This window comes from Aulonocara stuartgranti, assembly GCF_965226115.1.
Source record: "Aulonocara stuartgranti genome assembly, chromosome: 10".
NCBI lineage: Eukaryota > Metazoa > Chordata > Actinopteri > Cichliformes > Cichlidae > Aulonocara > Aulonocara stuartgranti.
In genome coordinates, this window is record NC_138946.1 from 18,306,079 (window position 1) to 18,330,728 (window position 24,650).

Genomic DNA, 24,650 nt, shown 5'->3' on the forward strand with positions numbered 1-24,650 from the left:
TTGATGTTTACCAATCAGTCAATTTTGGAATAATTTGGGATTTTCTCCAATCTTTACAGGGTCAAAACTATTCATACAGGCTCAGATGTATGCATACATGATAACTAAAACTTGTTTAAATATCCCTTAGAAAGTTATATCTCCACCAGATGCTTTTGGCAACCATCAATAGGCTTCTGGCATAATTCTGGCTGGATATTTAAATAAGTCTGTTTCCTGGCACCTACACAGCTTTTAACCCTGGAATGAAATAGGATTGAGGTCGGAGCTTGAGGAAGGCCATTCCAGAAGCTTAATGTTAACCTACTTTATCCAATCCTAGAGCAGATTTTGTTTGAGATCATTGTCTTGTTGGGACACTCAGTTGTGTCCAAGTTTCAACTGTCCAGTGGTTGATTCAATTTAATTCAGTTGTATTTATATAGTGCCTAATTACAACAGTCGCATCAAAGTGCTTTATACTGTAAGGTTTACAATAATACATAGAAAACCCCAACCCCCCAACACCCCCATAAGCAACCACTTGACAACAGTAGGACAGCCCGTTCTCACTCCCGGGGCGTAGTATACTGACGTTTTGTCACGTCCAGCAGCGTTCCCGAGGAACTTAGGGAGTGAGAACGTGTTGAGTAGGAAGGAAAAACTTCCTTTTAACAGGAAGAAACCTTCAGCAGAACCAGGCTCAAGGAGGGGCAGCCATTTGCCGTGACTGGTTGGGGATAAGGAGAGGAGAAGTGTAGAGACTAGAGTAGTGGTTAGACTACACGCCTTTGGAGCAGAGGATTGCAAGTTCGGTGTCTGTCCAGTAAGGGTCCTAAGGGTAGGCTAGGGTAGGGCTAGAGTAGGCTAGACCCATGCTAAGTGATCAACAAGGTTCGTGTCAGGTGTTGAGGAGGCATCAGGCACCCTGATGAGAAGAGAAATACAAGATTAGGAGAGGACAAAAGACACACCGTGGAAGAGGGCCGGAGATTATTAATAACTCATGCTTGAATGCAAATTGTTGTATAAAGACATGGTGAATGAAGTTTGAGGTGAAGCTGAAGAATTCAGAGAATTTGACCACTGGTTCAGTCTGCTATTCTTCTTGGATTCACTTCAGTGAGTTTTGATTTTCCAATTGTTCTGAATATTGGTCAATGAAATGAGTGCAAATTAGTGATGTGCGACACCACTGATTTGCTTTACGGTCCGATACCAAGTATAATTCAGGGTGGCATCGGCGATACTGATCTGATACCGATACTTTGTACAAAACCTTTTTTTTTACTGTATCTTTTATTGTACCTCAAATTATAGCTTCATAATGATTACAGGACGTCAGATTACTTGTTCTTATCACTTAATAATGCAGAATTATCATACAGAAAACTGAAGTTGTGCGCCATTTGAGCATGTTGCCTGCCTGCAGCACTAAAGGACTCCTCGAGAGTCGTTTGTCTCGCCCTAGCAGCACCTGTCCCCCTCCTCGTCTTTAGTTCGCCTCAACATACGCTTGTCATATTCTGTGATATGATTTACTCTGAGGTGTTTGACGAGGTAAATGGTGTCGCCACAACACCTCACTTTCTTGCCACATGTATCACAAACCGCATCTTGGCTGTTTGTGGAGGTAAAATACATCCGCACATGACTCCATTTACGCCCAGCCATTGTTGTGAGTGCGCACGCCAAGGGGCTGCAACACATTTATACAGCCGTATTTCGCACATGACTATTAAAGGCGGAAGATGAAGTAGTTCCTTCCAATGTAGACAATCCAAATGATATAGTTTCTTTCCACTCTGTTCCTGTTAATGATAAGCTACAAATTTACTCTACATTACTAAAATATCGATATTTTAATGTGAGAATCAATTCTAGAACATAAATGACTGGTATCGGAGGAATCGATATTTCAGTATCGATCCGCACATCAGTAATGCAAATGCTTTTTACAGTCACTAAAGATGTATGCTGTAGACATATTCCACCCTGGAAAAAGAACAGTTCAAATTAATCATTAAAAGTTAAACATTTTTCATAATATTCATGTCCATCATCAGTGTATTTAACCTTCTGACCACAAATGCATGGTCTGATTGCTCTGAAGGAAACTCTCAGTTATCATGTAGACTCTCCTAGACTGGATTTCATTTGTTTAACCAAGTGATACACTGCATTTTATCATGTTAAGCTCAGCACCAGCAGAGGTCCAATTTCAGCACTCCCATCATCCAAGACACCAATATGTGCTTAGCATAGGTATCAACCATAGCTAATCTAGCTAATGTTAACATCTGTTTGTTTAACTCCTATACTGTGTGCTCAATTACACAGTTTCCTGTTCTGCTTGTCATTAGACTGTGCAGGCATGAAAGAGTGACACAAACGGGATCCACAAATGTCTTTACTTTTATATCAGTCAGTTTCTCATTTCTGCTAAAGTTCTGATTTTACAACATTTAAGTTGTCAGACAAAATTAACGTTCACACCACTTTAAGTCTTGGCTGATGTGTGAATTTTGCAAGATTCACATGTTAAATGCCCACTCAGGGATAAAGGTGAAAGGACATCCTTGCATCAATGCAGAGGGGGAAAAACAGTGTGTTTTGTACATTAAATAATGCAAACATATTTCCCCCCAGATAAATATAAGCCCATTAAGGGCAGTTTTACCAGATGCCAGATGTCCCTGGTGAAATAACTCTAACATTTAATCAAATTGTACAGCTGTTTTATTTATTGTTAATTTAAGTTTTACCTTATAATCCATGTATCACATACAATTTCCACTGATGGTCAACTGCTCACTGTGTTTTATCATGCAGAATTTATGCAGTTATGTTTATTGCTGTGCATGCTCATCTACCGAAGGCCCATTGTGAGCTAGGAAAAGACGTTCAGTTTTTACAACCAGCCCTGTGTTGGCTAACAGAAAGAATGCAGGCTTAAGGCACTTCCGCACTGGCTTCACTTTTCAGACCCAAAAGCTACATTCATCTTTTATGCACAATATCTGGGAAGACTGCATGTCTGCGTGCTTTAGGTTTGGAAGAATAAGAGAGAGTATCTTAAAATTGTTTTCTTTGAAAGAGTATTTGCAACATGTGCATTTTACTATATAGAGCTATAGCAGTGTTTCCATGAAGGCAGTCATTTTGCCAGTGTTTTTTTTTTTTTTACTGAGAATATCATTTTTGAGTGAAACGATTCATATATCTTTTAGTGAATGCCAGTTTGTGTCAGTGCAATAGATGGAAATAGCTCATAGTTAAATGCTGCCTGGTTTGTTCCAGCTCTGTTTTCTCTCCCTGCAGGAACCATGAACCACAAAAGACTCAAACAGGTACAAGGCAGAACTCAAGGGAGACAAATCTCTATTTTCCTCAGCCCAGGAAAAATTTATGCGCTACAGTGTGTTCATAAAACTTGATGAAACTTGTCACTGTGGGAGACATTCTAAAACTTCTATTACCAACTTTACAGCCTAAAAATAATCAGCCTGTTTTGCTTCCTAATGTGATCACAACACCTGAATTTATGTTTCCTCTATTACCCCTGCCTGTCGTAACAAGGCAAAACAGAAAATAAGATTTTGTCAATTAGCATAATATGCTAAACATTTCTCAGGTGAGAAAGCCAGGTGTCTCTAAAAAGGGGCAGTGGTACGTCAGCTTTTTCTGAATTATTTCCTGTTTTCAATTTAGGTCTTTACTGGAAGAAGAAAAAATTTAGGGGTGATTACCCACAGGACATTACCCTGATGTGCATAACCTTGCACAACATTACTGCTGCCTCTCGCTCAGTATGAGGTACTGAGAATAAACAACAGGAATATAAACACACACCACAAATGTCCCTGCGCTGTGGTAAAAGAGAGGCGAAACAGTGCAAGCAGTTTATTCGTCCAGATTTAGAGCTCATTAAATTATGGTGACAAAGGATTGTGCAACATAGCTGTCCTCAACATGAAGAAGAAGGCTTTCAGGAGCAAAGTGAAGGAGGAGATGAAGGCAGCACAGCGGGAGGTGAAACGCTGCCTGAGGGAAGCAAAGGACACCTACAGGAGGAAGGTGGAGCAGAAGTTGGAGAGGAACAATATGAGGGAGGTCTGGAATGGTGTGAAAACCATCACAGGCCACAACACCAAGAAAAGCACAGTGGGGGGGACTGTGGAGAAGGCAAACGAACTCAACAACTTCTTCAACAGGTTTGACCAGCCCACAACCCCCCCACCCTCACCTTCACTACAGAGTCCAATCCCCACTCTCCTACCTCCCTCGCTTCCCCCCCTTCCTGACACCATGATACCCCCCTCCTCCAATCCCTCTCTCAGCAGCAAGACATCTCCCCCCCCTCCCCTCTTCCCAAACATCTCCCAGTGTCACAGTGGATCAGGTCAGGAGACAACTGAGGAAGCTTCGCCCCAGAAAGGCAGCAGGCCCAGACAAGGTGTGTCCTAGGATGCTAAAGGCGTGTGCTGCTGAACTTGGGGAGCCGCTACAACGAGTCTTCAACCTCAGTCTGCGACTGGGGAGAGTGCCCGCCCTATGGAAGACATCCTGCATCGTCCCGGTCCCCAAAAAGAACCGGCCCAATGAGCTGAATGACTTCCGACCGGTGGCACTGACGTCACATCTTATGAAGACTCTAGAGCGGCTCTTCCTCAACCTCCTCCGACCACAGGTACAACATGCCCAGGACCCACTACAGTTTGCATACAAGGCGGGTGTCGGAGTGGAGGATGCCATCCTGTACCTCCTACACAGAGCCCACTCACACCTGGATGGGGGAAAAGGCACGGTCAGGATCCTGTTTCTTGACTTTTCCAGTGCCTTTAATACCATCCGGCCCTGTATGCTTCAGGAAAAACTGAACAGGATGGAGGTGGACCCCTGCCTGGTGGCTTGGATCTCCGACTACCTCACCGACAGACCACAGTACGTCAGGCTGAAGGACATCACGTCTGACACAGTGGTCAGCAGCACAGGAGCACCACAGGGAACTGTGCTGTCCCCTCTTCTCTTCACCCTGTACACCTCTGACTTCTGCTACAACTCTGAATTATGCCACATTCAGAAGTTTGCAGACGACACAGCCATCATGGGGTGTATCTGGGATGATCAGGAAGAGGAGTACAGAAGTCTGGTGAGGAACTTTGTCGCATGGAGTCACACAAACCACCTGCAACTCAACACCTCAAAGACTAAGGAACTGGTTGTGGACTTCGGGAGGTCTAGAGCAGGTCCACTGCCGGTTCAGATAGAGGGGGAGGAGGTGGTCAACAAGTACAAGTACCTCGGGCTGTGGGTGGACAATAAACTGGACTGGTCATGCAACACAGAGCACCTGTATAAAAAAGCACAAAGCCGACTGTACTTCCTCAGGAGGCTGAGGTCTTTTAACATCTGCAGGAAGCTCCTGAGGATGTTTTACCAGTCGGTGGTTGCTGGAGTACTTTTCTATGCTGTGGTGTGCTGGGGGAGCAGCACAGCAAAGAAGGACTCATCCAGGCTGGAGAAACTGATCAGGAGGGCTAGCTCTGTGGTCGGCATGAAGCTGGACACTCTGGTGACAGTGGCAGAGAAAAGGACACTAAAGAAACTGCTGGACATTATGGACAATGCTGGGCATCCTCTGCACACGGCCATTAACAACCAGAAGAGTCTGTTCAGTGACAGGTTGCTTCTCCCAAAGACAAGAACTAACAGACTTAAAAACTCCTTTGTCCCACACGCCATCAGACTGTTTAACTCCTCCCTGGAGGGGAGAGGGAGGGGAAACAGGAGGACAAAGGAGGGGGGAACAACTAAGCTGTAGTGCCTCTGCACCTCACTGTGCAATACCTTTTGTGCAATACTTTTGTAAATAGTCAACGGTGCAATAGACTCAATACTTGAAATGTGCAATTCACTTGTATTTTTATTTTTATTCCTATTTATTCTATTTATCCCCTTCGTATATTTTATTTATATTGTCTCTGTATTTATATATATGTGTGTGTGTATAACTCTGTAACTTCTGTCGGTGCTGTGCTTTTTGGAAATCGAATTTCCCAGAGGAACCCACCCGAGGGATTAATAAAGTTCTATCTTATCTTATCTTATCTTAACATGTTCCAATAACTTACACTGTCTCTCTGACAAACTTGTTTGATAACCATCCCACTTGTTTAGCGTATTCCAAGCACGCTGGTGACAGGCACGGGGTCAAACTAAAGGCAAACATGAGGGGGTGTGAGGGAAACAAGACATAGAAAAATAAACAAAAAGTGACTGTTGTGTTTATTCATCGTGCATCAGGGGACACTGATGAGGACCTGCCAGACCCTTTAGCTCTGCTGGCTTTTCATTGGACCAGCTGGCATTTATACCACAAAGTCAGCTAAGCCACTTAAAACCGCTTTCTACTCCAACATTTCCTATTTTTCTTCCCTTTCCTTTCTGCTCCTTTTCTTTTAACAATGAATTTCTTCATGATCTTTCTGGACACAGCAGGGAAGAGAAGAAATGGACAGAAGGATTAAATGATGTTACATAAAGGAGAAAGGGATTGAAAGATAGACCGTGTAAGAAAGGCAAGAGATGAGTAGAGGAGTGGGAAAAATACGAGAGATTACCATTCCCCAGTTCTTGCTTATTGAGGGGTAGCTGTGTGGGTGATTATAAATCCACGCTGTTTCTCAGTAACACCGGGATTACACACCCGGCCAGACCTAATCTATGTGCCTAACATCTGCCTCTGATGAGACACAAACACACTTGCGCATGCACCAACACACACACACGTGTGCACACCAGCATGCAGACACATACCTGCACGCAAACCCACCCGTGACCACAGTGATTACAAACGCAGTCAGTGTCTGGAGCAATTTCATCTCATGTATTTTATATACTTTAATAATATGAGTATGATCTGACAGAACATGCCTGCATGCTTAAAACAAGGCAACAAGGGGAAGAGGGGAAATGGAGTGGGACTAGGTGACGTCTATGCACATGTGCGGGGATACGAATTCACATCAGAGAGCCGCTCTCGGCCGTGTAGGAAGCTGTTTACCAGCTCTATCCCATCACTGCCCTCCCCCTGCTGTTTTAAGAGATTATTACTAAGGCAATCCGCTGGCATATGCCTGCAAAACTGCTATGTGCGAGACAGGGATGTTAACCATGCGCTTCATGTCCTTTATTGGATTTCCTTATGTGATGAAAGTGTATAAAGACCATCGGATTATGTCACATTTACACAACATTAAAATACAGTAATTGCCTCAAACTTTGGGACATTTCTTTGGCGGGGAAGATTTCCCTCTCTTGGCCACTTACTGCAAACTACACAAAGACCACAGAAAAAGCTGAATCCCATTTTCCGGGATATATTTTTTTTACCCTTCATTCATCTTTGCTCGAGCCCTAATATGCTGATATGCAGGGGCCTTCAGTGTTAAGCTGTTGGACTGCATTACAACACTTCTCAGTTTGTTCTGATCTTGTAAAAAACTGCTGCCTTAAAGAGAGGTGAGACAGAATGATGGATCAACAGCTGCTGAGAAATATGGCTGCATCATGGGCTTCAGAGCTCAGCTTGTTATCTTCTCTGGCTCTAAGGAATTGGTACGCTGTCACCTTTAAGATTGCTGAGATCTGATTTAGCTAAGAAAAAGGGCTGGCTTGTGTTGTTCTTTGATCATCAGGGTTTTTATTTATGCCAGCAGAATAAGCATCAAGATTTGCTGATTTTGCTGCAACTTTAAGACTTTTATTAGGCCCTTGTTAAACGATGAAAGCGTGAAATGCCTTTGCTAGGAACCTTTACAGTCCATCTGACAATTCAAATGTAAGAACAATAAAAACACAATAAGATAAACACAGAAACATGTGTAGAAGACAAAAGGCGAGCTAACACCTTATTAATAATGGTGAAGTAAAAACGTCAACCTCTTCCAGTTTAACCTTTGCCTCAGTTCCAGTTTTCAAGCTGTGGTTTAAAATGATAATCTAACAGCATAAATTCCAAATCCAGATTGTACCAAAATCTCTTTACGTGTTATTTGGCTCAGGAGCCGTTTCCACTAAATTTCATACAGGATTTTTAAGCTTATGAGCCCATAGCTCTTTTTTTAAAAGGTCTTTGGAGGGATCTTTCCTATGAATTATAGTTGAAAAATACAAATAATAATAATAACCAGCCACACCTGTGAATATTTGTCTTTTTTAATGACCATTACTGCCTGTACCAAATTCAGTGATAGGTGAAAACTTAAAATTTAATTTATGCATTTAATAATTGTCAAAAATTAGTGAAAATTCCAATCGAATTTTTTTTGCAAAATCGATGAAATTCATCCTCTGGGACCACAGGTGTGAGTCCAAAATTTTAGATCTCCAAATCTGTTCTCAAAAACACTGAAGACTAGTTTGGCTATTTTTATGTTCCCACATCTTTAAATGTTTTGGAAACAACAAAAAGCTTTCAGTCCCATCCTAATATAATGATGACATGTTTGTATGCTCAGTATCTGTATGTACCCGAACTGTTTGGGCCAATGAAACTTTGCAAGAACTTTGTCACACATACAGCAATTCACTATGCGTTTGCGTTTTTTTTTAAAGATTTATTATTGAGATTTATTATATATCTCTCTTCACTTGATTTTCATGTATATTACGTTCATTTCATCATAACCCTGCAAATGAAAATGTGATGTTCCATTTTTCTTTTGCATTTGTTCACGTTCACACACAACCATATATATATATTGGTGTATATATTTTTGGTTTTCTGTTGTTAAATGAATGTAGCAGCGCTTCCTGCAAACCTGTTGTCAGTTGTGTTACTCAAAGATTAGATTGTTTATACTCATGAATACAATCCAATTATGGTTACGCTTGTTATATTTATTTAAATAACTCTCAAAACAACATAAAGTATAGACTCTATGCCTTTTCTTTTCTTTACACCTGGTACCTCCGACACTTGTTTTCATGGCACCATCTGGTAATTTCCAGAAAACTCTCTGCGGAACAGTGGCTTGTGTTAGCAAAGACTGCGTTATCAATATTAATAAGCCATGTTGTCATGTAGAGTACAGCACAAAGAACATGGCCATATGGAGACGCTACTGTATGTTACTGGCTCTTCTAGAGGGCTATGCTAAAACCCACTTTCTTTGATGAGATTCTCAGTACATTATTCATCTACATCCTCATTTCTGCGCTTATTCCCATAACATTAGGGTACACTGCCATAAGTAAGTGCTAAAAATCTTTTTTTTCTAAAGAGTATATATCAAAATAGGACCATTTATGGATTCAGATAGGGTTATAAATTGTAGGGTACTTGCATTTTTTTCTTTCTTTCTTGCTTCTTTAATAATCCTGGATTTATTATTTTTATTTTTACCTTAAAAGCCTTTCTTAGTGTTTTCTTTACTCAAAGGCTTATATGACAAAACTCAGAGGTTTAAGGTTACACATCACCGTGCTGTGCTGATAAAGGAGATTTCCTTGTAATTAAGAATGCCTTGAAGTTTTTTTTTATTATTTTTTTTTAAGTGCTTAAGATTATCAAAAGTTCCTTCAAAGCAGACGAGCACTGTAATACATTAGCTTGAGATTCCGAAGTCTGTGAAGCACAGTCAGCGCAGTCTTATCGGGGATTTGCAGTTTCAATTAGCAGATTTAGATGTTTTGTGGTCTGTACCATCAAGACTATAGATTTTCTTTTCCTGGTGTGAGTAATATTATAAATTCATTCAGTCACTGTCCCTTCTATCGAGTTTATTCACATACTCAAAGCGTATGATTGTGTGCCCTGACCTCACTTGCCAGAGCTGTCTGTCTCCTGGTCATCACATCAGGCTCATGTGGAACTCATCAGACTGCTTTGAGGATGACACTGGGCTGCTCTAATCTGTTCCTGCTGCTGTGCTTGAGGACATCAGGGTCATCCATTCGCCCAGCAGTGAAGAGTTAAACAAGTGGAATGGCACTGTCCTCAATGTGTCACCAAAAGTATTGATGACATATGAATCCACCAGATCTGATGGAGAGACTGACTGCACTGTTACCCGTGTTATTAAGGATGAATGGGTTTAGCCTGCAACCTCCATTTACTGTTACTGCACTGTGCACAAAGTGAATTATAGCTTAGTCCATAAGTGGCACTCAGTAGAGACACTACTAAAGGACATTGGTTCAATCAATAGTGCACCGTATTTGCAAATGAAAGGCTTCAATTATATAGCCTGGCTCCAGCTGCATGGAAATGCTAATTGTAATACCTCAAAAGCCAACAGCATATTTGTACTTGCACACGAATAACTTCGGACAAAGAAAAAACAATCATTACATTTTCAAATTTGTCGTTTGCCTACGACGCATGCCTCACACAAGTCTGTGTGTGCTGACTGGACTTCCCATGCCGACCCACCGCTGTGTGTACACTTAGAGCATAACCAAGCTTTGTGCTGAGATCAAAGACAGATTCTGGGATGTCACGCTGGGGATAGGCAGAGGGGAAAATGAGGGAAAATCTTTGTTTGCACGCATGCCTCGGCAAAGTAGGTTAGGAGATGAAGAGTGAAAGTCAAAGACGGCAAGAGGTGTGAGAAATGGAGATGCGCATAAAGCCCAGTGGAAGGCACAAACGTTGTTTGTGAAGCCGTGAAGCCGTGTCTTCCTCGTGCTCAGTCTGTGGATTTGATGTTTTGCCACAGTGCCGCCTCGCCACGGACAGCGCCGTTTGCGTCGTAGTTCAGAGCATGGCAAGGACAACACAAACGGTCAGGGAAGGCAATTTGTTCACGCGTGTGTTCCCAGAACAGCAAATTAAATGAGGTTTCCGCCGGCGGTGCGATGATTTGGCATTTTTTTTAAATATATATATATATATATATCTGAAGAAATAGCCTTCTTCTTTCCCGCGTGGGCACATGCAGGAGGAGACTTGGAGATGCCAGCCAGCAACCCGGGGACACTTGACGAGGATGGAGATTTAAAATATGAATGGACTGGACCTTATCTGGAGGACTATTTTCTGAACGACAAATAATTTGCATTCATTGCCAGAGAGAAGGTGTGGCAACCGCCGCGTGTCCGAGCTGCCCGTGGCACGTGGATGGATGACTTTTGTGCGAACATAAGAAAGAGCCGAGAGTACGTGTAACTTTATATGCCACACGTGATTCCCGCACAATAGCCCGGCAATTCATTCCCATCGCCTTTAAGTGGCAGACTCTCGTTGGGCTCTTGTGGAACTCGAAAGGGTGCGCTTAATGTTTCGTTTAGGACACGCCGGTACCGACGGTACCTGCGGGACATAAATTTACAGCGGCGATTCAAAAGCAGCTCGGGCTGTGGGCCAGTGATGCCGGACACATTAACACTTGTAAAGAACCGGACAGAGCCACGGCTGGGGCAGCTAGATCGCACCCTGGCCACAGAGGGGACCGCCCGCCCCGCCTGGGTCATTGCAATCCTGGCCAGTGTTTTGATCTTCACCACGGTGGTTGACGTGCTGGGGAACCTGCTGGTGATCATCTCGGTGTTCAGGAACCGCAAGCTGAGGAACGCGGGTAGGAGTTTTTCCCCCAATTCCGATAGTCTGAAAGGACGCAAAGGTCGGACAAAGTCAAACCACATGATCAGTGATCACAGAACTAACAATACTTCGCCATTAACCCAGATGGAAAAGATACAACTTACTGGAGTCTAGCGAGAGTTTGCATAATGATGTAGGTTACGTAGGCAATGCTGAGTGTGACATCTGCTCGGGGGTGAACACTGGTTATATAAAATCTTGTTTTTGTTTCATCCCGCACGTTTCTTAATCTCGGGCTGCTTCTGCGCATTTCTTTAACCTATTGACCTCAGAGCGCACTTAGCCTTTCCGTGCCACTGTCATCAGAGCAACAACAAAAGAAATTACTCTAGTAAACTGTGCATTTTATGTGCCTTACCTTGAGGAAAAATATAAAAAATCAGTGACTAAACTGAACTCACATTAGGTACTGTCCAATTTAACCTGATTCTTTTGGATTTTTAACTTGATTTCAAATTAAACATCTTGGTAAAGCTCAGTTAATACATTGATGCTGATTAAAAGCTGCCAGGCACATGGACAGGATGCTTACAGTAGGTGCAGATGGGCACAGAAATGATACAGGCACAGATTTCACCTGTGCTTCAAGTTAGGGAATAGTGTGTTCAAGTAAATGTCGTGTAAGATGAATTAAGCTGCCACTGGAGCTCTTATTGATAGCTTGCACTGTTAAAGCTACTCTGACAGTCTGGCATCCCACTTTTCCCACACTTACACGCTCTACTAGTAAAGTTCACCGGCACTCTGAGTCACACTTACTATGAAAGGGCTGGTTAATAAGCAGAGGAGTCCCTCTGAAAAGCTTGCTATAATGGTGTTGATGAACTTATTTTGTTGTGAATGTAGGCGCCTCTGCATGCAGGACAAAAGTACTCTTGGACCTCTAATTCATCCAATTATAAATGAAATGAATAACTACAAATTTTTAGTGACTCATTCAAACTTTTAATGTGACTGGGTTTCTCCCTAATTCTCCATATTTATTACAAGCTTGAGATGCTTCTTTTGTGAACTGAAAACTAATATTTTATTCTAATGGAAATTTTAAAAAATGCTTAAGAACGAGACTGAGATTAAAAACTTGCCAAGATGGATATTTTATGCAGTGAAGTCTGCCACACAGTGCTGACTGGCAATTTTGTGCTTTATCAGGCAACAATTAGGGCAGGAAGTATGCATTTATTTGCATAATCTGTAAATCAGCAACTATTTTTCAGCCAGTAGGAAGCAACCAGGACTCATTTCCCCCTTATTAGTCAATAGGAAAAAAAACCCTTAGGATTTATCAAAGCAACTACAAACTTTCATTGAAGCACGTAATGAAGTTGCCCTCACATCCATGAGTGGATATGAGGGCTTCTCATGAAGACGTTTTTTATTCCATTTGGGTGTATTCTCTGTCACTCAGATATACACAGTGATCACTGGAGCATTTGAATGCAACCCTGTCTTCAGGTTCAATTTTTTTAAATAGAGGTTTAGGTTAGGTTCATTGGATTCATAGCGCTAAATCTAATCAAGGTTATTTATTTATTGAAGCTATCAAGAAGCAGAATTCAGAAAATTAAGAAGTAACAAGTCGGGTGCCAGCATGAATCATTTCTTTTAGCAAGACATGACCTATAGATATCCTCATAATCATTATGTTATTAAACTTTACACACAGTGACAGCAGCATTCAGAGGATTTAGATAATCAAAAAGAAGGCTTCCCACTTGTTGAGAGAATAAAACAGAGATTATAGCCTATTAAAGAAAAGGTTGGCTGCTGCTGTAACCACAGAAAACGTTGGATATCTTCATCTCTGCTGTTTTCCCACAGTGACTCAGGCATTACTTTGATGGAACCCTTTTGAATATAAAGCATGATCAGTCTTTGGTGTACACTTAGGAGAAAATCTGCAGTGAGTGCATGCAGTCAAGTGTCCCCAGTGAGAATAAAACATTAACTGTCATTTGTCCAGTGGAAATCTCTCATATAGGCTTTCAAATGGCTTGGATCTTCTGGAAAAGGGGGGTTAGGAGGCATGATCCCACCAAATGGATCAATTTTTAATTGTATAAAATGCGCATCTACAATTCCAACAACAACAACTGCTTGTACAAGGACAATCAGCACATCTTGTGATTAATCACATGCCAGCAATTTCCCCATATACACCCATTAGCATAAGACAATATATCAAACGCTTGATTAAAAATTGCTTAATTTCTATTAGAGATGGACCGATCCAATGTTACGTATCGGTATCGGTCCGATACTGACGTAAATTACTGGATCGGATATCGGAGAAAAATAAAAAAATGTAATCGATCCATTAAATATCAAAAAAGCACCTCACAAAACTTGCGACATGGCGTAACTCGGATCATAACCGTAGCACATCGCAGCAGTACGGGTCACGTGATAGAGCGGCTGTGTGTATTTGTAGCCTCGCTAGCAATCCGGCATTTCATCTCCAAGGAAGTGATCCCAGAGAGAAGTAAAGCAAGTGTGTAAGTTCATCTCTGAATGTTTGTAAAGCATTCCAGCGTTAAGCTTAACAACCCATATATGGAGCGACTGCCTCTTCTCTCCCTCCCTCTCCTGCTGCTACTTCAATCGAAACTGATCAATGATCAGCTGATCGGCTTTTCTGTCACGAGTCCGTCTCTCTTGTTTGTTTATTGCTCACTTCGCGCCAGAAAGAGGAAACCAGCGGCTGAACAACAGCAGCACGTTTAAGCTTGATAAGCTGTTGTTAGAATCTATTTATTATTACTTTCTAGACCAGGATCCTTTTCTATGTAGCTGACGGCTGGTAACTGTGCAGGGGCGGATCTAGCAAAGTTTAGCCAGGGGGGCCGATAGGGCATTAACAGGGAAAAGGGGGACACAAAGACATACTTTTCTTTCTTATTCTCATTTAAAATGTCTAGCTTTTAATAAATAATTATCCGAATCTTACACCCAAAGTTTTAATCTGATGTAAAATGTATAGAAGTCTATTACTGTATATAGTAACTATTAAGTCCAATATACCCTAGTAAGCTATAGTACTATTTCCTTTGGGAAGATACCATTTGTTCAATCTACAATTCTGTTGAAGAAAGATGTTGAATCTATTTAATTATTCTTGAAAAATAACTGATTTCTGTGTATTTTTTTTCCACACTGCATCAAATTATAGTTGATTACGTCAATTAAGCATCATGAGGTGGAGGGTGGGTGGTTCCCTATTTTTTTTTTTTTTTGCTGGGAGTTTTAGAACCCTATTAGTTAGGTTGCTTAATATTTCTGCTAAGTACTCTTTAAAATACCAGAATAGGGAGGATGGTGTAGGTTTAAGTTTATTAGATTGATCAGTATTGCTGAACTATGAAATATTTTGGGTGCAGTGTATTTTTTGCATACAGGTATAACCAGAGATGGGCAGTAACGCGTTACTGTAATCTGATTACTTTTTTCAAGTAACGAGTAAAGTAAGGGATTACTATTGCAAAAACGGTAATTAGATTACCGTTACTTTCCCGTAGTAACGCTGCGTTACTGCGTTACTAAAACCGTGATTTTTTAGATTAGATTAGATTAGATTAGATTAGATAGAACTTTATTAATCCCTCGGGTGGGTTCCTCTGGGAAATTCGATTTCCAAAAAAGCACAGCACCGACAGAAGTTACAGAGTTACAGAATATTATATATATATATATATAATACACACACACACACACACACACATATATATATATATAAATACAGAGACAATATAAATAAAATATACGAAGGGGATAAATAGAATAAATAGGAATAAAAATAAAAATACAAGTGAATTGCACATTTCAAGTATTGAGTCTATTGCACCGTTGACTATTTACAAAAGTATTGCACAAAAGGTATTGCACAGTGAGGTGAAGAGGCACTACAGCTTAGTTGTTCCCTCCTTTGTCCTCCTGTTTCCCCTCCCTCTCCTCTCCAGGGAGGAGTTAAACAGTCTGATGGCGTGTGGGACAAAGGAGTTTTTAAGTCTGTTAGTTCTTGTCTTGGGGAGAAGCAACCTGTCACTGAACAGACTCTTCTGGTTGTTTATGGCCGTGTGCAGAGGATGCCTGGCATTGTCCATAATGTCCATCAGTTTCTTTAATGTCCTTTTCTCTGCCACTGTCACCAGAGTGTCCAGCTTCATGCCGACCACAGAGCTAGCCCTCCTGATCAGTTTCTCCAGCCTGGATGAGTCCTTCTTTGCTGTGCTGCTCCCCCAGCACACCACAGCATAGAAAAGTACTCCAGCAACCACCGACTGGTAAAACATCCTCAGGAGCTTCCTGCAGATGTTAAAAGACCTCAGCCTCCTGAGGAAGTACAGTCGGCTTTGTGCTTTTTTATACAGGTGCTCTGTGTTGCATGACCAGTCCAGTTTATTGTCCACCCACAGCCCGAGGTACTTGTACTTGTTGACCACCTCCTCCCCCTCTATCTGAACCGGCAGTGGACCTGCTCTAGACCTCCCGAAGTCCACAACCAGTTCCTTAGTCTTTGAGGTGTTGAGTTGCAGGTGGTTTGTGTGACTCCATGCGACAAAGTTCCTCACCAGACTTCTGTACTCCTCTTCCTGATCATCCCAGATACACCCCATGATGGCTGTGTCGTCTGCAAACTTCTGAATGTGGCATAATTCAGAGTTGTAGCAGAAGTCAGAGGTGTACAGGGTGAAGAGAAGAGGGGACAGCACAGTTCCCTGTGGTGCTCCTGTGCTGCTGACCACTGTGTCAGACGTGATGTCCTTCAGCCTGACGTACTGTGGTCTGTCGGTGAGGTAGTCGGAGATCCAAGCCACCAGGCAGGGGTCCACCTCCATCCTGTTCAGTTTTTCCTGAAGCATACAGGGCCGGATGGTATTAAAGGCACTGGAAAAGTCAAGAAACAGGATCCTGACCGTGCCTTTTCCCCCATCCAGGTGTGAGTGGGCTCTGTGTAGGAGGTACAGGATGGCATCCTCCACTCCGACACCCGCCTTGTATGCAAACTGTAGTGGGTCCTGGGCATGTTGTACCTGTGGTCGGAGGAGGTTGAGGAAGAGCCGCTCTAGAGTCTTCATAAGATGTGACGTCAGTGCCACCGGTCGGAAGTCATTCAGCTCATTGGGCCGGTTCTTTTTGGGGACCGGGACGATGCAGGATGTCTTCCATAGGGCGGGCACTCTCCCCAGTCGCAGACTGAGGTTGAAGACTCGTTGTAGCGGCTCCCCAAGTTCAGCAGCACACGCCTTTAGCATCCTAGGACACACCTTGTCTGGGCCTGCTGCCTTTCTGGGGCGAAGCTTCCTCAGTTGTCTCCTGACCTGATCCACTGTGACACTGGGAGATGTTTGGGAGGAGGGGAGGGGGGGAGATGTCTTGCTGCTGAGAGAGGGATTGGAGGAGGGGGGTGTCATGGTGTCAGGAAGGGGGGGAAGCGAGGGAGGTAGGAGAGTGGGGATTGGACTCTGTAGTGAAGGTGAGGGTGGGGGGGTTGTGGGCTGGTCAAACCTGTTGAAGAAGTTGTTAAGTTCGTTTGCCTTCTCCACAGTCCCCCCCACTGTGCTTTTCTTGGTGTTGTGGCCTGTGATGGTTTTCACACCATTCCAGACCTCCCTCATGTTGTTCCTCTCCAACTTCTGCTCCACCTTCCTCCTGTAGGTGTCCTTTGCTTCCCTCAGGCAGCGTTTCACCTCCCGCTGTGCGAGAATGTCTCATGACAGTGACGTAAGCGAGTGCGCCGTTAGTGACAACAGCTGTGTGCAGATCAACAGTGGATCACATATCGATTGTGGGAGAGAGTATGAGCGTGCAGCATTTAAAGCGTGGAAGTACTGACCTTACTTTGAGTTTGATTCCATAAAAAGTGACAAAAACATTAGTGTCCATTGTGCGTGGGAAGAAAACTTCTTTTTACAGCGAAAAAACCCCCTAAACTTCCAAGGAAGCACCGAGTGTGCAACGACGTAATGGGAAACTCACAGAGAAACTCGCGGATTCTTCAACTGACCGCGGCACACCTGCACCAGGGTAAACCTCCGCCTACCGAAGTCCTGCTTTACAGGTGAAAATAGAGCAACAGGACCGCTGAGTCTTTGACTTTATTTATTTTCTGCTGTGTTTTACTTGCATCTATTTGAAAGAGTGAGTGTAAACACACAAAATATTTTATTTTATGTGCTGGAATGTGTAGAAAATAGGTTTAAATGTTAAACTAATTTATTCAAGTCAGAGAATGTTGCATACAATTAAATTTTTGCTTGATGCATAAAGTTAAAAGATTAAAACTAATAAAACAAGTTAAAAAAATACACTTTTCCATTTGATTACATTTTGTATGATGGATTATGTAGAAAAAGTAGAATTGGGCTGAAAGATCTATCACTTTATCACCTCTTCAGGTTGTAAATCGTGTTTTTAAAAAGTAACTAAGTAACTAAGTAATTAATTACTTTTGAAAATAAGTAATCAGTAAAGTAATGGGATTACTTTTTTGGGGAAGTAATCAATAATTAGTTACTGATTACTTTTTTCAAGTAACTTGACCAACACTGGGTATAACAGAATAGCTTTAGTTTTTGTTTGTTTTTTAACTTGAGTATGAACTTATACAAAAAGCAGCAAGATATTAAAAAAACTGTTTTATTGATTAAAAAATACACTATATCGGATTCATATCGGTATCAGCAGATATCCAAATTTATGGTATCGGTATCGGTATCGGACATAAAAAAGTGGTATCGTGCCATCTCTAATTTCTATTCAAGATGTACTTGGATGGTAGGGGTTAGTCTTCCCATATATTTTTGTTTTCTTCTTCTTTTTGGCCACTCGCATGTGCATATTTCTGCCTTAAAGCTGATCTCTCTCAACTGAGACAGCCCACTCAGCAGTTCAAAAACCACACTGAACCCACGATGGTGAACTCGAAGGATGGCTCCTGTAGATTGAAATAACCCACTCGACAGTTTAGATGGGAAAATACCTGACCTAACAGTGGTATATTCACAGCCACAGCAGGAGCAGGAGGGTAGCGCACGATTGCTCACCATTGTTGTCATGGCTTTGCATAAGTCTCCCCTGTGGCAGTGAACAAAGTATACTGACAGCTGAGAGTAATTTTTCATAAGATGCTTGGTTGATGATTGACGACTAGCTCTCACCAACCCACGTATATGATGTATGCATCCCCATAGAAAATTGAATAGTAGAGACTCATTATTCTTTGGCTGAAAAGGCATCAAGATATCGGCTATTCATACAAATCAGAACTTGGAAGCACATTGTTCATGCAACCAGTCCGTGTGTGGAATGCGAAGTGATTGCGCATTAACTTCTTTCCTGTCAATTATCTCTGTGTCTTGTCTGTTCAGGCACCTCCATGTTAAAGTTTCTCCCTCTCATCATTGGCTATTGTGTATGGACAAGCAGGTGCCACAGGCACACAATCACAAGCCAGTAAAACAAAAGTTTTTATTCATATGAAATCACTTGTTCAGGAAAATACAGTTAACTAGAAATGCAACTGTAATATTGTGCAGTTTTGTAGGAATGTGTGTGTTTGCACGGAAAAGCGCCTGCTGTACTTGTGTGGGGCAGAGGCTTTTGTCGCCTGAGATTTGTCTTTGAAGGCACTTAGGTGTTGCAAGCCTTCAAAGAGTGTTAGACAGGATCACACATTACAGAGACTCTCTTCAAAGAGACTTTATTTACATCATATCTCCTCCTGCTTCTCTCATTCCCTCTCTTGCTATGTTCTAAAACTCACTGCTTGCACAAATATAATGCTTAAGTATTCCTTAGTTAATACTTGGGGGAAGAAAACACCCTTTACCCAGTGAAGTTTTACACAATTTGCTTTCAGTCTACCTCTAAACATCGAAGCGAACTGTGAAAACCAGTTGTATTCTGTCTAAATCTGTGTTTTTGTCTGAAATTGTGCTCCTGTGAACTTTTTTCAGTGTCCATTTAAAAGTGTGCACATGTAAGTACAGTCCAAATCAATGTATGAATGAGGTGCTCTTATTTTGCAGCTGTATCCAGGTTAGATTAAAACCTCCGTACCCAGAGTAGACAGGTATCCCACTATAAACTAATGGCTGCTGTGGAAATCTGAAATGAATGTAGGTGAACACAGGCAGGTTACCTTTATGAGTTTTATTTACCTTTGCACAGCAGTCAAGTAAGAGTACAGACAGCATGACAGCTCTAGATGCTTTTTGAAAAAGCAGAATTATAAACAGTAAATCAGATGCTGAAAAGGAAAGTTGTCTGCTATGGTCACAGCATACTCATAACTCATACATTAACATGTGTTACATATGAAAGAATGAACTAATATGGAGCCTGCTATTCTGTAAGTACAGCTTATAAATGTTGCAATTTGATTCCACATATTTACTGTATCACTGAATTAGTAGCTCATATGATAATGGCTTTAAAAATAATAAATGCATCAGCAAAGTGTGAGGATGTTTTGTCCATGTGTGACATGCATGCAATTCCATTTTTCAGTGGCACTGTGGTATACGGGTTTGTATACCTGAATACTGAATAAAATTAAGATGGAATATCAGTCGTGAAAAAAATTAGAGATTTTCCAACATCACATCATGGTTGCCTCTGCCAATGGTTGGACAGCTCCTGAGATCCACAGTCACCTAAGGTGACTTATCAGGGAGCCAGATACCAGAAGCCTGAACAGCCATGCTACCAGAAGGTGCCGAGGCTGTTCACTAAAAATGCTGTCACACACAATTTGCTGCTTACACAACCCTGAATCCAAAAAATTCATGGGCAGGTGCTTCGGACTGTGGGAATTGGTATTTTGTCGACACTGTGTGAAGTCAACCTCTATACTCAGTGCCCAAGAAGAAAGCCATTGTTTACAAAATGGCACAAAGGGCACATAAAAGGAAGCCTGATGAATATTGGCAACACACTTTTGGCAATATGAAACCAAAATGAATTGTGCAGGATTTCTGGCATGGGTCTGGCCAGGACTACCACAGTGACTGCATAATGCTGATGGTGAAACAGGGAAGTTCGGGCGTGCTGCTAAGGGATGCATGAATACAAAGGCTATATGTGCAATTACATTTATAAATGGCACTGTGGTTTGCAAGTTTGTATACCTGAATACTGAATGAATGAAGATGAACTACAAATCCTGAAATAAGAAAACATTTTCCAACATTACAATGATTTCAAACACTGTACCACACATGAAAAAACTGTGAGCTGGCCAAGTATGTCTCCTGATTTTAATGTATTATAAGAGCTGAAAAATATTATGTGCGGAAACAAATCTACAGATTTATGCAAGGTTGATCCGTGGCCATGAAGAATAGAATTTTTACTGAAATAAAAACCCAGATGTAAATAATATTAAGGAAATAAAAGGATGAAAGCTTGGGAACAAATTGTGCAGTGCAGTCTAGTGCCTCCCATCTGAGCCAGAAATGTCAGCGAGAGCACTGCTGTTCCAACTGCATATAGAGTACTTCACCACTATGTTGTTGGGAGTCTGGACTCCCAAGCTGAACTCATCAAGCTTGAAGTTCCAAGAATGCCAGTCTGAACTTGGCATACACCATACTGAGAATGGCCTTGGGTCTTTTGGTCCCCTCCGCTCTTAATGGTGCTAAAGCATTCAAACCACCTCTCAATATACTCTATGCCTTTCTGTTTGTCTGTGTTGGATCTACTCTTATTCTTAATTATACTACTTCTCTGTCATAGCTTTGATGTAGTTGGCTGTTTTCACAGTGATAAGACATGAAAAAGATGATTAAGGAATGACTTTAACAGAGAGAGAGAGAAATGTCAAGCCTGTAAATTTACAATTACTCTTGTGAGATACTTTTGAAAGCTCAGACACTTCTTAAGACAATTTGATTGCAAAGGCAAATGTCTTCCTGACATTGGAGCTGACCGGTTTTTGTGGCCATGGTTAGGGACTTGGCTACAAATGGGTGCGCAGATGCTCTATGTAGTGATTAGGAGTTGTCCGAGAAGTTTGCAAATAGGTCTGCATGAATGACGTAGGAAATGAGATGAGAGACAGAGAGAGAACTTCTGTTAAGCTGCTAATGGACAACCTCAGCTTTTTAATTTATTGGACAGTTCCCAAGTCTACACTCCACATCTTTACATTTTTAGGCATTCAGCTGACACTTTAATCCAGAGTGTGTCCCACTGAATAAGTATGGGGGATTTCTTTGTCTTGTGCAAAGACATTTTGACAGGACATACAGCTGTTGGCAGACTATTGCAGACAATCTCTGAATATTAACTCTGTCCTGCTGTCCTGTCTATACTGGTAATTGTTACAAGATGAGCATTTAATGTCAATCTGAGCAATAGGCTATTAACAGCTATGGCATACGGTGATTTTAAGAGAACTGAGACTGACATCCCTCCTTTTTGTACAAAGAAGAAAGTAAAAGAGTTCCATTATGCATTCACAAGTGATTTGTTTGATAAATGCTGAGAATTAGGCTAAGATATATGAACACACAGTGACGCATTCAGTTATTTTCAAAATAAATCATCCAACTTAGAATAGATATGAAAATGTAATATAACCATTTTTGAATAACTGCAGGCACACACACACACACGCACACACACACACACACACACACACACACACACTTGCTTGACCCTTCATTATAACCCTTATTTCCTGCTTCATTTGTTTCTTAACCATAACCTACTGCTTCCACACTCATGTTAGCAGACTTTTGTGAAGAACACTATGTACATTCTTACTTGTGTAGAGTGGAAACTTGGACATGGTAGAGGTCTCACCTCACACACAGCAAGCTTTTTGGTAATGAACTGAAATGTTTGCCATTTTGAACTTGTGATGCCTCTGATCACATATAATAACTAACTCAGCTATTAAGGCCAAGGTAACAATGTATAATGTCATCCATAGATAGGTAACACTTTCTGTTACAGCCCAGCAATGATGTGCTATTAGTGGGGTTATAAGGTGGAAACAAGAAGGTAATAACATGGAAATAAGTTATAACAAAAATGGTTTTAATAGAATAATATTACATAGAAGATTATTTAATTGAGTGATACAGGGTCAGAACCTAGAGAAATAATGTTGAAACAAATGTATGTTTATTTAATAAAGCAATAAAGAGCGATGTCAGTTAGAATTTATGTATGTAATAAAGTTGTAATATCAAAGTAATAATCGATGATTAAAAAATTGTATTGTGTTACCACATTTTAATGTTGAAATTAATACTGCATTTTGTCCCCAGTAACCTTTCAATTTGAGCATAACAGTTTAAATATTATAATTAATGCTGTGGCTTATTACCATGAAGCTTGTTACCTGGAAGACCTTTGGTAGAAAACTAACATTGTAAATGTGCAGTCTCCCTCTAAAAGTAATCAGGGTACATAATATAAGTGTTACTGAGTGATAAATTGAATTTAAGCATCTGTGAATGTATATATGGTTAATTTTCTGCTAATTACATAAACAATTCTTCCTTCCTCCAGCTTAAAAGATTCAGTTAGCCACAAAATGCTCACCATGTTAAACTAGACTTACTATTACTTCGTCATTATTTGGCTATTATATATATTGGTATTTAAGTGGTAATAACTTACAAATATTATAACAAATATTGCTTCCACTACTACCACATCATTACCAAGCTGTAATATAAAGTGCAACAATAATATAAAAGCCTGATGGTCAAGTTACACTCCAGGGAAATAGCAAACGTACAAAAGTATGCAGTTTAACTTCTATCCTAAAATTTTAGCTACTTAAAACTTCCCTTACTCTGGTCCAGCATCTCATCTCTTGTTAGATTATATAGATTTTAATATTCCATTCGTTGCTTTAAAAAAATACAGTAGTTAGGCCCATCTTTTCCAACAAGACCCAGTAGGCATCTTTAGATCCTTGGTTCATTTTCGTTCCTCTCATAATTTATGCATCCAACCAAGGTTTTTTGCCATGGGGGCACTTGGGTGTTTGATTTTAATTCATTAAAATCAAAACAGGAGATAAGCAAGCTGAACAGGTTGTCAGTTCAGTCAGATTTTGTTTAATCCTGAAAAGCTTTCTCAGCTTTCTGGAGTACAGATTTAAAAAAAAGAAGAAAAAAAAGAAAAAAAGAAAGTTCTGAAAAGGCAGACAGATGAAGGTAGATTCATAGCATTTTCCCAACCACCCTAATGGAACCTGTACAACAGAGGAGATGGTGAAAAACAGGCAGAGAGGTAGCGATAACAGAGATGAAAATGGGGCAATGTTAAACTGTAGCTCAAAATGATTAAAGGAAGATTTTAGGTGCAAAGCCCTGTTGCTAGTTTTATTTGCAACAATTTGTTTATTTTATATTAACTTATTTGGAAACATGCATCTTACATCCCATTGTGACAAATATTAGCCACTAAGCCTAGTTCCTCATGTAATTTCAAGTAGAATCCATAGGGGAGCTGAGTTACCACTGATCTATAATGCACAGAAAAAGAGTGCCTATGGGGCTTCGGGGGATTTTCTGTATGTGTGCTGGGCTTTGGCATATAATTCTTTCATCATTCGGATTCTCTGTTTCTCTTTTTTTCTTTTTTTTTGTCCGACTCAGTGAGTATTTAGGCAGAAGCGAAGGTTGGACATGACTGCTGGGGATGTTTTCTGCAGCATTAAGTGCTCTGGGAATCTACTTCTGCCAGAGCTGTGCCCAGGCACTGTCCTGTCTCTTTTGGGTGAAGCATGAATTCCATAATTCCCTTGAACGCAGACAGCTGGATAAAGGAAACAGGAGGACCTCAGACCATCTAGATGGAGAGCAGCAAGCAGACAGAAAGCAAGAGAGTGAGATGCGAAAGGAAAGAGCGGTTTAGAAAGAGCTCAAAAACAGAAAAATTATAAGGACACGGACTATGAAATACAGAAAGACAGCCCAGTGTTTATATAAGAGACAAACAGGACTGAAATCCCTTGCTATGGAAAGTAGGAGAGTGATGTTGTGTTTCACAGGCGCAGCCAAGACAATGTAAGAACTACTGTCATGTGTCATCAGAATCA

The 24,650-nt window shown here is 41.1% G+C and overlaps 1 protein-coding gene across 1 annotated transcript in view; it reads left to right on the forward strand.

Annotated features, from left to right (window-relative positions):
* Positions 1-10,866: 10,866 nt before the first annotated feature.
* Positions 10,867-24,650, forward strand: part of mtnr1bb (melatonin receptor 1Bb) — a 72,124-nt gene continuing 58,340 nt past the window's right edge. Inside the window, exon 1 of the mRNA XM_082548695.1 lies at positions 10,867-11,561. Within this exon, the coding sequence (XP_082404821.1) occupies positions 11,354-11,561 (208 nt within the window). The 5' untranslated portion in view covers positions 10,867-11,353. The remainder of the gene's footprint in view (positions 11,562-24,650) is intronic.